The sequence below is a fragment of the Rhinopithecus roxellana genome, chromosome 13 (genome assembly GCF_007565055.1).
Source record: "Rhinopithecus roxellana isolate Shanxi Qingling chromosome 13, ASM756505v1, whole genome shotgun sequence".
NCBI lineage: Eukaryota > Metazoa > Chordata > Mammalia > Primates > Cercopithecidae > Rhinopithecus > Rhinopithecus roxellana.
The window spans coordinates 111,317,558-111,333,463 of record NC_044561.1 but is presented as its reverse complement, the minus strand read 5'-3'; the positions used below and the strand labels follow the sequence as shown (position 1 = coordinate 111,333,463).

Below are 15,906 nucleotides of genomic sequence, written 5' to 3'. Positions count from 1 at the left end.
GGCATGCAGGGAGGGAAGAAAACAATGCCAGCCTAAGTTCCTGGGCTGCAACCCAAACCTTAGAGGACTATAAGAATGGGAAACCCAGGTTCTGGGCACAGTCACAATTCCTAAGGTTCCCAGCTATGACCGAGGGATTAATATTCCTCTTTGATAGTTTCCAAGAAGAGTCCTCAAGTCTTCACTGACAGGAGAAGTAGTGAGGGAAACAAGCAGGTACCCCACATAGCCCAAGCAATAAATTATGCAAAGATGCTAAGAAAGCTATATACTCCCATGTATTCTACTTAACCCCTTTATCTATCTATCTACCCACTGCTGACTGAGCCATCTATTCAGATTCATCCTTTACCCACTCATCCACTTATTCTTCTATCTGTTCATCCATCCATCCACCCACCCACCCATCCAGTCAACCATACCTCATAATATCTACCCATGTACCCCTCTCATCCATCCATTTATCCATTTATCCATCTATCCCTTCATCTGTCCGTCTGTCCATTCATCTACCATCCATTAATTAATCCATCTATCTATCTGTACACCAATCCATCAGTCTATACAACCATATATTTATCTATTCTCCCTCTACCCATCAAAAAATTGATAACTGTCTATTTGTGCACACCAGCTGTTGTGCTGGACTTACCTATTGGCATCTCATCCATGGATGTCCTTGCACTGAGACTAGCTCCATGGGACACCAAAAGCTCTGCCATCTGCATCTGAAACACAGGAAGAAGCTCACGTGTCCCCCTGCCCAGAGCTCAGAAAGCCTAGGAGGTGGAGAGAGTGCCCAAGGCCTCTTAGGATGTGACCCAAAGAATGGTGGGACAAAGTTGATTTCCAGGGAAGGCCTGCATGCTAGAGCCATGGGGGGAATCCAGACAGATGCAATGATCTTAGCTCCTCCTCCACATGCCTGGGCCACACCAAGAAGAGGGAGAAGAAAGAGTTGGCTGTAACTCTAGAGCTGGCAGGTATCTAAGGAGGGACTAGGTGTAAGGGACAATCAGAGTTTTGTGTCTGGAGAAAACTCTGGGAGTTTGGAGAAACTACTGGAAGCAAAAATGCTGGAAATTTTCTTATCTGGCAAATTTGATTACCATCCTATTAGAACACAACTTGTCAGCCGGGCATGGTGGCTCACGCCTGTAATTCCAGCACTTTGGGAGGTTGAGGCGGGCAGATCACCTGAGGTCAGGAGTTTGAGACCAGCCTGACCAACATGGTGAAACTCCGTCTCTACTACAAATACAAAAAATTTAGCTGGGCATGGTAGCACATGCCTGTAATCCCAGCTACTCAGGAGGCTGAGGCAGGAGAATTGCTTGAACCCAGGAAACGGAGGTTGCAGTGAGCTGAGATTGCGTCACTGTACTCTACCAGCCTGAGCAACAGAGCAAGACTCCGGCTCAAAAAATTTAAAAAAAGAATAATAATAATTAAAAAAAAGAACACAACTTGTCTTGTCCAATGTTTTTGCAAACTCCCTAGGCCTTTTCATATCCCACATATGAGCTATAGTCAACACCTTAAGCCTTAAAGTCTTATGTTCTTTGAAACCAATTGCCAGCCCAAAAAACTTGATGTTAGCAGGTTAGCCCTGTGCCGGCTTCCCCCACAGCCCTATGGGTGAGAACTACCTGTCCCCAGAAGGCAGCTGCGTGCAGGGGCTCCCAGCCATCCCAGTCCTTCACATCCACACGCACTCCATGATCCAGGAGGAGCTCAGCTGCCCTCAGGTATCCATTGGCTCCAGCTATGTGCAGCTGGAGAAGAGGAAAGAAGTAAGCATTCCCTAGGGGATCAGCCCCACATTGAAGGTAGGCTAGCCCTCACCCCCACCCAAGTCCCACAGCATCCTTGGGGCCAATAGAATGGAATAGAATGAGATGGAAATACCAGTCACATTGCAGAGGATTATTAAGTCTGAAATATGGACCTAGAAGGAAAGGTAGAGAGCTGAATTCTTCTCCCATGTGGTTGGTCTTAGCATCCATGTGGTTAAAGCAACAGCATTTACTGAGCCCCTACTGTGCACTGAGCCCTGAAGAAGGGGTCTCTGAGGTTCAATATGGTGATTTTTAAATATGTCTACAAACTATTTGACACATCTTCCTTTAGAAGATGGAGCCTGACTGTTCTCACCTTGAATGTGGGCCAGATTGAGTGACTCACTTCTAACAAATAGGATATTGTGAAGAGAGTGACGATGTGTGATTTCTGAGGCTAGGGCATAAAAGGCATTGCTGCTTCTACTTTACATTGTCTTGGATCAATTACTCTAGAAGGAGGCAGCCACTATGTTGTGAGGATGCTCTAGAAGCCTCAAGGAGAGGTCCTAAGCCTCAAGGAGAGGTGAGAAACTGAGGCCTTCTGCCAACAGCCAGCACTAACTTGCCAGCCATGTGAGTAAGCCACCTTGGAAGTGGATCCTGCAGCACCAGTCAAGCCTTCAGATGAGACTGCAGCCCCAGTAGTCTCAACAATATTGCAACATCTTGATTGCAGTATCATGACAGCCACCAAGCCAGAGCCACCCAGTTAAGCTGTTCCTAACTCTCTGACCCAAAGAAACCATATGAGACAATAAATATTTATTATTGTTTTAAGATGCTACATTGTGGGGTAGTTTGTCATGCAGCAATAGATAATACATCCAATAAGGGACTGTGATCCCATTCAAGGCCTTCAGTCATGGCCACTGCCTGGCAGACCTCAGTTGTCATGCTTGTTCAATCTGCCCCCAAAATACATGAAGTGCTTAGCCCATAATGAACACTCAGTAAGGGATTCAAATTCTTAGAGAGCCCTAAGTGATGACCATGAGAATGAATGAGGGAGAAGGAAATAAGGCAGAAAGACATCAACTGTCCAGCCAAGATGAGAGACAGAAGTGAGAGTCCAAGGCGGCCAGCAGAAGACTGGCTGGGAGGAAGTCAGAGAGCCTCAGCAGACCTGAGGTCTGGGGCCAGAGAGTCAGTGGGACAAAGAAGGCATGGCCTCAGGAAGTGATCCTTCCGAACACACCCCTGATGGTCAGATGCTACCTCATCCTGGGAGAAGGTTGCTTAAAGCTCTGGTCAGTGGAGGGTTTTTGTTTCTTTGTTTTTTGCTTTGTTTTGTTTTCCAACTTGAAAAAGCAAGGGTATGACATGAAAATTAGTATAATTATCTGATTTATAAATGTTTGATTCTTGCCAGTTGTAGAGAATGATACCTGCTGGCCAGTACGACATTACAAACCTCACTACTTGGCTGGAAATTAAAAGGTATGAGTGGAATAGTGTCATTGTTAGTAAAAATAATAGTCATTGCTAACATATATTGAGAATTTACAGACTGTGCTAGGCACTTTCACACAGAATCTCATTTAATGCTCCCAACAACACTGTGAGGAAGATGAGGAAGGCACTATGATCTCCACTTTATTGGGAAGACCCGAGACCTAGTATATGCCTGGTCCATGGGGGTGGGGCCACCCTGAGGCCAGCCCCAGCCCAGGAAGAGAAGATCCCTGTATCTTGAAGATCCAGTCACAGCCCCAGTAGAGCTGCAATGAGAGTGGGTAATGCCCTAGTGCAGCCTGACCTTGACTTCAGACAGAAACAGTCAGTCCTCCTACCCGACCCCATTCTTGAGTGCTAGGCTGAGCAGGTAATCCAAGCAGGGACCCAAGTAATAGGAATGGGCACAAAACAGATGTGAGAGCTCAGGAAGCAGGTGGAAGAAGCCCACTTATCACACCTAGGCTGCCAGGACAGGCCTGAGGGGTAGTGAGGATACCTGGTACTGCTGAGCACTACCTAGTGAGCTTGAGATCCCGAGACTGCTAAGTGCTTATGACCAGCAGGAACCTAAGCCTGGGACAGGGCACCCGCCCCCCAATCGGGGGGTAGGCTGCCACAGCCATGCTCTGAATTTTGATTTACAGGCTGCAGAAGTAGACCTCCCAATATTAGGCTGCAGTGTGCTTTGAGAGCCTATGAGGAGTGGCCAGGGAGGTTTTCCTAAGTCATTGACACTTGAGCTGCAAGGATGAGTGGAGTTAACCAGGCAAACTTGAGAGAGAAGAAGGTCCCATTGTTCTGTCTCCAGGGTCTAGTAAAGTATGTGGCACAGAGGAGATGCTCATAACTGTGTGTTGACTGGATGGATGGATGGATGGATGGATGGATGGATGGATGGATGGATGGTTGGATGGATGGATGGATGGAAGTCAGGAAACCCAAAGGACAGACTATTGCAGTAATAACAGGGGAGCTGATGAGGCAAGGCAGTAGGGTGCTAGGGTGGCAGAGGAGACACTAAGGCAGAGGAATGGACAGTGCAAACCAAGAAAGCATGGGTGAGTGGGTGAATGGTGACACCCGTCCTTAATGGAGGAGGTCATTAGAGGAGAGGGAAATAAGGAGCTTAAGATGGACACCTGAAGCCTTGGGTGAAGGAGTATCTTGGAGACAGAGCAGGTGGTGAACAGGTGGGAGCCAGGCCTCCCACCCATGCTCCTAACTCCAAGCCCCACTTGAGAGTGGCCAGATTCTTTTTTGTTTGTTCGTTTATTAAAGACAAAGTCTTGCTCTGTCACCCAGGCTAGAGTGCACTGGTGCAATCACAGCTCAAACTCAAATTCCCGGGCGCATGTGATCCTCCCTCAGCCTCCCAAGTAGCTGGGACTACAGGTGTGAGCCACCAAGCTCAGCCCAGAGACAGGCCAGGTTCTCAAAGAGGCTGAGCCCTGCTCTGCTGACCTTCCCTATCCAGGGGCAATCCTGGCCCAAAAGGATTCTTGAGGAGGTCCAAGGTCACAGACAGGCCCCAAGGGTACAGGGTTGGTTCCCACCAGATGCTGGCCCACTTTGGACCTAGCTGGTCTTGGTTTTGGCACTGGCCCATCTCCTCACCAGTGTGGCACCCTGGGCATCTATCCAGTCCAGGTCCTGGCCTGCTGCAATCATGCAGTGGATGTCCGCAATCATCTGCTGCTCAGGAGCTGCCCGCATCTCATTGATTTTCTCTTGGGTGATGCCTGCAGTGGGAAAGAGGGGATTTATTTAGCACCCTCAGGCCTAGGACCCCAGAGGGGAGGGGAAGGCAGACGAGGAGGCATGGTTATTGTACCCTAGGGTACGCCAGTCAAGGGGGCATGCAGACATGCCCATAGATCATTGTCTTCAGGCCTGATGAGCATAGACACCATGCACTGGCCCACAAAGCAAGGGCATTCCTGCCTGGCACCCACTAGGCACTGGATTCATGTCAGCTGCTTTGCATATGCTGTTCTTCTACTTGAAAGTCCCTACCATCCAGCTACACACCTCCAACTGCTCAGATGGCTGCCTCTGTCTTGTTCTTTAGGTCCTGGACTGGATCATCTCCCAAGCTGGCCTCTACTGACCGCCCTATCTGACCAGGGTCTCTGTTAGTTTCCTTCGTCTCAACCACAGTTGTGGCTGTAGCACCTGGCACAATGCTCAATCAATTTTAGTTGCAGAACGACTGAATAAATGAATGTATTACTTTCAAGTGGAGAGCTGAGTCAGTTAAGGTAGGGGGCGCAGAGAGACATTGTATAGCCCGAATCCCATTCCTGTCTTAAAAGCGTGTTACTGACAGCTACGAATAGTATTTAAGGAGAGGATGACATGCTCCGTAAAAAGATGCATTAGACCAAGCACTCTTCGATCGAATTCAGGAGAGGTCTACAAAAGGAGGAAATAAAATCACACGTTTATTTTGACTAAGCTTTAAATGAAATTTAGCATTCCCTACCATTAGAATGTAAGCAAAACCCACAGTAGTGCTAGCAGTGCTTGTGACTTTGTTACCAACAGATACTATAGCTATTTTCATATCCTGTTATCTTATTGTTTAATGAATTAATGAAGTTTCTATCTAACACATTGAAAAATATTTTGGTAGTTATGTTTTAATATAATTGGCTTCCTTTATAATCCTATAATTTTATAACTGCATTTAAAAACAGTATTCCGGCCAGGCGTGGGGGCTCATGCCTGTAATCTCAACACTTTGGGAGGCTGAGGCAGGCAGATCACCTGAGGTCAGGAGTTTGAGACCAGCCTGGCCAACATGGTGAAACCCTGCTCTACTAAAAATACAAAAATTAGCTGGGCATGATGGTGCACGTCTGTAATCCCAGCTACTTGGGAGGCTGAGGCAAGTGAATCACTTGAACCTGGGAGGCAGAGGTTGCAGTGAGCCGAGATTGTGCCATTGCACACCAGCCTGGGGGACACAGCAAGACTCCATCTCAAAAAAATAAAAACATTATTCTGAGAAGGGGTCCATAGAGTCACCAGATTGGCACAAAAAATGGTTAAGAACCTCTATGGGAGATGAACAGGAAGAGCTGGGGGCAGGGAACAGGAGATTCAATCATGGTTACTGTGGCTCTGTGGGGGACACAAGGGCAGGGCCAGAGCAGGACTGCAGCTGCAGCTGAGGATCTGGGGTGTGTGACATATTTCCAAGGAGGTGGCATTTCAGAGGCCTGTCTGTGGGGTGCTGGGGGCACACAGGTCTCTCATTGCTGCATTTGTTTCCTCTCTGAACCTCATTTGTGAGTTAAGAACAGCCCACATCTTGTTTATCTGGGCCCCTGGCAGCCAGTGTGGTGCCTGGCACAGAGCAGGCACCCTCCAGTGTTCTTGACTTTATTATTGTCCCGCATAGAAATATATCTTTACGGTGAATGTTTATTAAATCAAATTGTCACAGCTGATGAAGACAAGGCCAGCTGCGGCCATCTGCGTGTGTGGGTGACACAAATGAGATCAATACCTCCCTTCTGCGCAGCACATTTTCCAGGGTCCTCTCACGTCCTGCTCTTGATAATCACACAGATAAGGATACGAATGAGGACCCATCCTATTCACCGAGCGTGGCGCACAAGGCAGGCCGATGAGTAGCTAATCTGTTTGCCTGCACTGATTTAAGAGACGCTCTCTGAAACTCTGTGCTATGCTCACTTCAGAGCAGGCTGCCCTCCCTTACCCTGGTATGCCATGCAGGTCTCGATGACATCCAGGGTGGGTTCATCCTCGCAGAGGTCATATGGCATGTTCCCATCCGAGTTGACAGCAAGCAAGTCGGCCCCACTGCAGAGAAAGAGGCAGGGTGAGGGCCAAGTAGGTGTGGCTAGGGTTGGTCTAGCTGCCTCTGCCCTCTGGCCTCTCACCTGCAATCCTACTGTACAACCCGGCACTCAAAACCCTACCAAGGTGTACCCCAGCAAGATGATGTTTGGATCTGCCTGACACACAGTCCAAGAGCACGACGGCTGCAGGATCCCAGGGCCCTAGGTGGGAAGAGACCAAAGTCCCAGGACAGCTATCCCAGGAGACCTCCCTAAGCCTTTCACTCTGTTGAACCAGCAGACAGGGACTTAGGGACAGATATAAAAGTCCTCCTGGTGACAATAATAAAAATTGCATGAATGGCAGCAACACCACTTACCAGGCACTTGCTTAGAGCCAAGCCTGATCTAAGCCCCTTTTGCAGGCATCCTTTTATTTAACCCTCATAATAGCTCAGGTTAATATTGTTGGCCCCATCTCACGCAAGGGGAAACAAAGACTCAGACATGACTGGGCACAGTGGCTCACGCCTGTAATCCCAGCACTTTGGGAGGCTGAGGAGGACAGATCATCTGAGGTCAGGAGTTCGAGACCAGCCTAGCCAACATAGTGAAACCCTGTCTCTACTAAAAATACAAAAATTAACGGAGTGTGGTGGTGGGAGCCTGTAATCCCAGCTATTCAGGAGGCTGAGGCATAAGAATTGCTTGAACCCGGGAGACAGAGGTTGCAGTGAGCCAAGATCACGCCACTGTACTCCAGCCTAGGCGACAGAGCAAGACTCGGTCTAAAAAAAAAAAAAAGACTCAGACAGGTTAGGTCACTTGTCTAAGGTCACACAGCTTGGATACAGTGGAGTCCAGACTTAAACCTCTCATATTAGTTCTTTTTACTTCTCCATGTTCTATTTCATTTTTTGCCCATATGCAGAAACATCCTCAGTTACATTCCACCTCCTCCAAGTCCCTACTTAAAAGGCTGATAGGACAGAGGTAGAAGAACAGAGACTTGGGACTCCCCGGAAGAATTTGCCCTTTGGGCCAGTGGTTCCTAAGAATGGCCTTGGACGCCCTGTCTGCGGACCATGGGAATAAAATGAAGCATCTTGGGTGGGCTTCACTCCAGCCCTCCTGAAAAAGTCCTTGGGTTAGGGCATGGGAATCTGTGTTTTAAACCCATGCCCCAGGTGATTGTAATACCGATCAGCTTTGGGACCCACTGACCCAGGCTGGCACCACTTTCCTTGTCCTCTTGGCACCATCACTGATCAGGCTGTGACTGCCTGAAGCTCCTAGTAGAATTAACCATACTCAGGTTCCCATCAGAGATGTAGGCATGGGCCACCATCCAGTCCTGTGGCCTCACAGCACTCCACTCTGACTTCCCTGAGCTCTTGTACGCCTCAGAGCAAGTTCATCCAGCTCTCTGAGCTGGGGCAGCAGTACTGTCATCTCCATCCCCGCGGGAGCCAATGATGGGCTCCTGCTGCTCTGCCAAGACCAGTGCAAAAGGCTACCTGCCCTTGGCCACTCTCTCTGACTCCCTGCCCTCAGATGATCAGTCCCCTGGTCTGGCTCTGTCTCAATTCTGGTACTTAAACCCCCTGGCTTTCTTCCTGGCTCCCCAGGACTTCTGCATCCCTATGTGCCCAGTGCCCAACTCTGGGTAATACCAATTATTATTTAGGTTGGTGCAAAAGTAATTGTGGTTCTTGCTATTACTTTTAAGAATCACAATGATTTTTGTTGTTGTTGTTGTTTTGAGACAAAGTCTTGCTCCATCACCCAGGCTGGTATGTAGTGGCTTGAACTCAGCTCACTGCAACCTCTGCCTCCCGGGTTCAAGCAATTCTCCTGCCTCAGCCTCCTGAGTAGCTGGGATTACAGGCATGCACCACCACGCCCAGCTAATTTTTTAATTTTTAGGAGACACAGGGTTTCATTATGTTGGCCAGGCTGGTCTCGAACTCCTGGCCTCAAGTGGTCTGCCCACCTCGGCCTCCCAAAGTGCTGGGATTACAGGTGTCAGCCACAGTGCCCAGCTCTCCAGTGATGTTTTTTGCAGACTAGAATAGCTTATTCTAAAATTCATAGGGAATCTCAAGGAACCTGAATAGCCAATACAACCCTGAAAAAGAAGAACGAAGCTGATGGATTCACATTTCCTGATTTCAAAACAAACTCCAAAACTCTAGCATCAAAACAGTGTGGGACTGGCATAAAGACAAATATACAGACCAATAAAATAGAATAGAGTGCAGAAACAAACCCTCACATATACAGTTACATGATTTTAGATAGGGTACCAAGGCCATTCAATGGAGAAAAGACCAACCATCTTTCCAACAGATAGTGTAGGAAAATTGGATATCCATATGCAAAAGAACGAAGTAGGTCCTTACCCAATATCACATATAAGATTTAATTCAAACTGGATCCATGACCTAAATGAAAGACTTAAAACTATAAAACTCTTAGGAGAAAACAGAGAACAAAAGCTCCACGACAGTGGATTTGGCGGTGATTTCTTAGATATGACATCAAAGGCACAGGCAACAAAAGGAAAAGTAGATAAATTGGACTTTGTGAAAATTTAAAAATTTTGTGCAGCAAAAGCCACAACCAACAGAGTTAAAAAGACAACCCATAGAATGGAAGAAAACATTACATCTATATGATAAGGGATTCATCTTCAGAATACATAGAGAAATCCTAAAATTCAATGACAAAAACCCAACCCAATTCAAACATGGACAAAGGACTTGAACAGACATTTCTCCAAAGAAGATATACAGATGGACAATGGGCACATGAAAAGATGCTCAACATCACTCATCAATAGACAAATACAAATCAAAACCACAGTGAGAGACCACCTCACACCTACTAGTATGGCTAATAACAAAAAAGAAAAAGCAGAAAATAATATGTGTTGGCGAGGATGTGGATAAACTAGAACCCTTGTGTATTGTTGGTGGGAATGTAAAATGTTGTGGAAAACAGTATAGCAGCTCCTTAAAAAATTTAAAATAGCATTACCATACGATCCAGCAATTCCACTTCTGGGTGTATAACCAAAGGAACTGGAATCAGGGTTTCAAGAGATATTTGTACACCCATATTCATCACAGCATGATTCACAATAACTAAAACATGGAGGCAACCCAGGTGTCCATCAACGAATGGATGCATAAGTGAAACATGGTATAGACATACAATGGAGTACATTCAGCCTTAAAAAGGAAGGAAATTCTGACACATACTACAACATAGATGAACCTTGAGGACATTATGCTAAGTGAAATATGCCAGTCAAAATAGACAAATACTGTACGAATTTACTTCTTGTTTTTTTGAGATGGAGTCTCATTCACTCCATCACCCAGGCTAGATTGCAGTGGTACAATCTCGGCTCACTGCAACCTCAGTCTCCTGGATTCAAGCGATTCTCCTGCCTCAGCCTCCCGAGTAGCTGGGATTACAGACGTGAGCCACTATGCCCAGCTGAATCCACTATTTATTTATTTATTTATTTTTTGAGGTGGAGTCTTGCTCTTGTTGCCCAAGCTGGAGTGCAATGGTGTGATCTCAGCTCATTGCAACCTCCACCTCCTGGGTTCAAGTGATTCTCCTGCCTCGGCCTGCCAAGTAGCTGGGATTACAGGCATGTGCCACCATACTCAGCTAATTTTGTATTTTTAGTAGAGATGGGACTTCACCATGTTGGTCAGGCTGGTCTCGAACTCCCGACCTCAGGTGATCCGCCCGCCTCAGCCTCCCAAATTGCTGAGATGACAGGCGTGAACTACCGCATCCGGCCTTTCCAAATCCACTTCTATAAAGTGCTTACGGTAGTCAAATTCATAGAGACAGAAAGTAGAATGGTGGTTGCCAGGAACCAGGGGTGGACAGGGAATGGGAATTACTGTTTAATAGGTACAGAGTTTCAGTTTTGCAAGATGAAAGTCGTTCTGAAGATGGAGGGGGTGATGGCTGCACAACAGTATGAATGTACTTAACACCACTAACCTGCACACTTAAAATGGGTAAGACGGTATTTTATGTTATATGTGTTTTATCACTAAAAAAAATTGGGGAGAAAGAGAGCATGAAAGGAGAAGAGAGAAAATAAAAAGAGACTGGAAAAAAAGAGTGAAGGACAGACAGAGCAGACAGAGATAGAAGAAGAAAATAACAGGCACACAAAGATGGGGAGAGTAAGGGGGAACTGAGGGGAGGAGAGGGCAAGAGGTAGAAGCAGATAGAGAGAGAGAGAGAGAGAGAGAGAGAGAGAGATGAAGAGAGGATGTGAGGAGAAAGAAAGTGACAAGCACTAAAGTGACTAGAAAGAGTGACAGAGAGAGAGAAAAAAAGAGGAGAGGAAGAAAGAAAAGCAAAAAAGGAGGGAAGGAGGAAGGGAAGAAAGAAGAAAGGAAGGGAGGGAGAAAGGGAGGGAGGCAGGTAGGGAAAAGAAAGGAAGGGAGAGATGGAGGGACAAAAGAAGGAAAGGAGGAAGGGGGGAAGAAAGAAGAAAGGGAGGAAGGGAGGGAAGAAAGAAGAAAGGGAGGAAGGGAGGGAAGAAGGAAGGGAGGAAGGGAGAGAAGAAAAAAGGAAGAGAGGGAAGAAAGAAGGAAGGGAGGAAGTGAGGGAAGAAAAAGGAAAGGGAGGGAGGGAAGGAAAAAAGAAGGGAGGAAGGAAGAGAGGGAAGAAAGAAGAAATGGAGGGAGGGAAGAAAGAAGGAAGGGAGGAAGGGAGGGAAGAAGGAAGAACGGAGGGAGGGAGGGAAGAAAGAAGGAAGGGAGGAAGTGAGGGGAGAAAGAAGGAAGTTGGAAAAAGACAAGAGGTGGAAGGAGGCTGCTCTGGGGCAGAGAGGGGCACGTACTACTGAACGAGGATCTTCACCAGGTTGATGTGGCCGCACGTGGCTGCAGCATGGAGGGGTGTCCACAGCTCGTTGTCCTTGGCGTTCACGTTGGCACCATGGGAGAGGAGCAGCTTGACAATTTCCTCAAAGTTGTCGATGCAGCACTGGGAGGGACACAGAGGCAGAGTCATCTCCAGGCAGGACCCTGGGCCCTGGTCAGGACATGCCAGGTCCCCCCTGGAGGCCATGAGGAAGACTGTGGAAGGCCTAAGTTTGAATCCAGCTCCATGATGTTTACACTGTAAGCATTGCCCTTGACCTTGAGCAAGCAACTTAACCTCTCTGGGCCTCAGTCTCCTTGTGAGTAAAAATGAAGTAAATAATATATAAGATAAAAATATACAGGTAAAAAACACTCTATCAGCTATAACGTGCTTTGCAAGTATCAGTGAAATGGAACAAAATTTTGAATGAGGTTTTAAAACGTTTTTTTAATCCCAGAAGGCTCTCTCCAAACAAAATTGTATGGAGAACACTCACTTAGATGACCAGTAAATCCAAGCAGGATTGCTTGGGTTGAGGCAGGGGTGTGTGTGTTGCGGGGCGGGGGGCGGGGGGTGTCCCCTTTCCCGGCAGTGGCCTCCAAAGTGGTTTCAAGATCATAGCTTGAAACCTCTGACTTAGGAACCTCTGACCCAGTAGCTCAAATCTTGGGGAAGCCTCCAAGTAACCAAGACTCCCCTCCAAAGAATCTAGCTCCACGTGAGCGTTCCACGGGGTCCTCATAGCACCTGCCAGGAGACAGCCATGTTTGTGCTCCTGCCTGTATGCTGCAGGATTGCACACGGGGCAGTCCTGGTAAGAGGGAAGGGCCAGCAGCCTGCAGCCTCCTAGAGAGAACACAGGCTCCAACACAGGTGGCCCCCAGACTCCAGGGATAGGGAGGAAAAGATCCCAAGGAGACAGAGTGGTGTCAAGCTAGGCGCCAGGGTGGGAGAGGCCGGGAGAGAGGAGAAAGACAGGGAGCCACTTCACAGACTGCAGGAGGAAACTCTTCCCTAGAGGTGACTTCTGCGGAAGCCAGCAGGGGACATAGCAGGGCTCAAAGGCTCAGCCTTGCCCACCCAGATAAGGGCTTGGGTCTTGGTCCTCAGTGCAATGGGAGACACTGAGTTACGCTAAGAAGGGGAGCAGGATCAGACTTGCTTTTAAAAACAACAGCTCCTCTGATTGCACGTGGAGAACAGATTGTGTGTGTGTGCGCGTGCACGCCCACACACATGTGTGCACGTTGGGAGGGGACAGCAAGGAGTTGTGTTGAAGTCACCCAGTTAAGAGATGATGGTGGCCTGGCCTCCAGAAACGACCACGGGGATAGAGAGAAGAGTCCAGATGCCAGCAGAAGGAGCAGGAGCAGCTGTGGAAGCCCACGGCACCAGGTGGGTGTGGGCGTGGGTTGGGGCGGCACCACAGCCCCACCCCTATCCCCAGGGAAGCCAGGGCTCAGCGCCAGGACATGTGGGAAAGGAGCAGCCATTTGCACAGATGGCGCCAGAGACCCAGGTTCTTTCTGCGCCAGCCAGTCTTTGCAGGGCGGGGGTGCGGGGGGAAGGTGGCTAGGTCTCAGGACATATCTCCGGACAGGCAGGGAAAGACGTGACCCTGTAGCGGCTGGGTGCTGCCTCAGGTGGGCGGGAAAACCACGCAGCAGCACGGCGCAGCCGGCAGAGGGCGCCAAAGGCAACGAAGCGAGGCTGTGGTGGAAGGTGAACATCTCCAGGCCTTCACTGGGAGATGCCACTGAGAAGCCCCTGGGGTCAGGGGCAAGAGGGCCAGAAATCCAACCCCTGGAGACTGCAGGAAACATAGGGGGTGGAGTGGAAGCCTCAGGTTGAAGCGGGAGGGGACTGTGTGCCCAGAATGGCAGTCTTGTGAGACACATGTCCAGGGGCTGGACCAGTCTATACCTGGGAGACCCAGCCTGAGTAAGGGCTGCGTTGGGGGCTGGGTGCAGGGGCGCACATGGAGTAGGTGGTAGCTGGTGGAGTGGGCGGGCCTCCTCCTCTGCGGTGGCCGAGGTGGGAAATGGCACCTGGCAGTCAGTCACCTCCTCCCACCTCCTCCCACCTCCTCCCACCTCCTCCCTTCCCACCTTCAATCTATCACTAGGTATGAATTGCACATCTCCTAAATCGCTGTCCCCACCCTCTGCCCTGGATGAAGTTTCATCATCTCTCTCTACCTTCCTGTCACTCCCCTTCCTAACACCCTCGACCAGAGAGAGCTTCTTCATTAATCTAATCATGTTGCTCTCTGTTTACAAACCTCTGAGGGCTCCCTGTTGCCAAGAGAAGAAAATCCACACTCCTTTGCCAGGCAGGGGCAGTTCTTCTTAATTTGCCCCCATCTCCTTTGTTGCACTGGAGCAACAGTGACAATAGCAGTGATAACAATAACAACAGCCCGGCAACAACAGTAATAACATGTCACATCACATTGTCAATAACAATGTCAAATACTTTTTGAGGACTTACAAGAGTCAAGCAGCTTGCTAAGTTTTGGCCATGCATTGCCTCATTTAATCTTCAAAAAAAGGAGGATTGCTCTTTTTACAGATGGGGAAATGGCCCCTTTTATAGATGGGGAAACTGGCTCAAGGAGACCTGGTGGCACAATATCACACGGAGTAAGAAATGAATTGAAATCCAAGCAGTCTAACTCCAAAGGCCTTGTTCTTAACCTTCTAGTCTCACCACCTGCACCTCTCCCTGAGGCTCCCTGCGCTCTAATTGTGCCACACGGAACCCTCCAGACTCCAAACTTGAAATGCTGAGCCCCTTTCTCAAGGCTTTGCACATGCTATTCCCTTGCTTTGAATGTTCTGCCTTCCCCTTTTCTAGCTAGCAAGCTCCTACTCATCCTTCAAGACCCAACTCAGATATCCCTTCCTCTTAGAAGCCTTACTCAGTTCCCCTTTGGGTCAAGTCTTCGGTTCCCAGCTTTAAGCTGCCTCTGTGCAAGGGCTGACCACACTGCATTACCTCTATTATGATTTATGTGCCTGTGGCCACAGCACACTTTGAATTCTGAGAGCAAGGACTCTGCCTAACTTACTTCTGGGGCCCTGTCCCCAGAAGATACCCGGCATGGAGTGGATACACAATAGGTACTTGTTGAAAAAATAAATGGAAGCCCACAGGCTGATGAGGGTGGATGTCTCCCTGAAAGGGATCTCAACATGCGGCCCAAGGCAAAGGTGGTGGTTGGGGTGGGGTGTGGGTTTCAGCTGGTCAGCCATGAGCTTCATGGAGCTAAACTCGGAGCCTGGTGAGTTCCCGCCTCCCTGACCATGCATCCCCAGGGGCCTAGGAACCCACAGGAGAAACTGGTCCTGAGAAAGCAATGTGACCAACAAGGAAGAAGCACTATATGAGGTGGCGGGAACCCCAAGCTAAAAAAAAGGGTGCCACTCGAGAGTTCATTGCATCAGGGATGGCAACTCAAGGGGATACCTGGGGCTCAGAGAATTGCAGCTGTGGTGTCCACAGAGCAGTTAAGACTACCTTGTTTCAAATCCTGGCTTCAACACTCAATCACTGTTTGACCTTAGACAAGATTTCACCTCCCCAAGCTGCACGGTATAATACGACAGCCACTGTTTCTTTAAATCCAGTAAAATTAAATAAAATTCAAAATCCATTTCCTCAGTCACATCAGCCACATTTCGAGTGCTGGAGATCTACATGTGGCTGGTGGCTATTGTACTGTGCACTGCAGAAACACAGAACATTTTCATCATTGTAGAAAGTTCTATTGAACAGGCTGCCTCAGTTTCCTCAGTCATAAAATGGGGATGATAATATTTCTTTTTTTTTTTTGAGACAGTGTCTCACTCTGTCACCCAGGCTGGAAGGCAGTGGCATGATCTTGGCTCACTACA

General features: G+C 48.4%; 1 protein-coding gene across 2 annotated transcripts in view; it reads right to left on the bottom strand.

Moving 5' to 3' along the window:
• Positions 1-15,906, bottom strand: part of PPP1R16B (protein phosphatase 1 regulatory subunit 16B) — a 119,861-nt gene that overhangs the window by 15,434 nt on the left and 88,521 nt on the right. For both annotated transcript variants that reach the window (XM_010355354.2, XM_030914829.1), the window contains exons 4-8: positions 11,985-12,130; positions 7,021-7,124; positions 4,911-5,035; positions 1,650-1,775; positions 653-728 (exon numbers count right to left, since the gene is read on the bottom strand). In XM_010355354.2, coding sequence (XP_010353656.1) covers positions 653-728; positions 1,650-1,775; positions 4,911-5,035; positions 7,021-7,124; positions 11,985-12,130 — 577 coding nt within the window. The remainder of the gene's footprint in view (positions 1-652; positions 729-1,649; positions 1,776-4,910; positions 5,036-7,020; positions 7,125-11,984; positions 12,131-15,906) is intronic.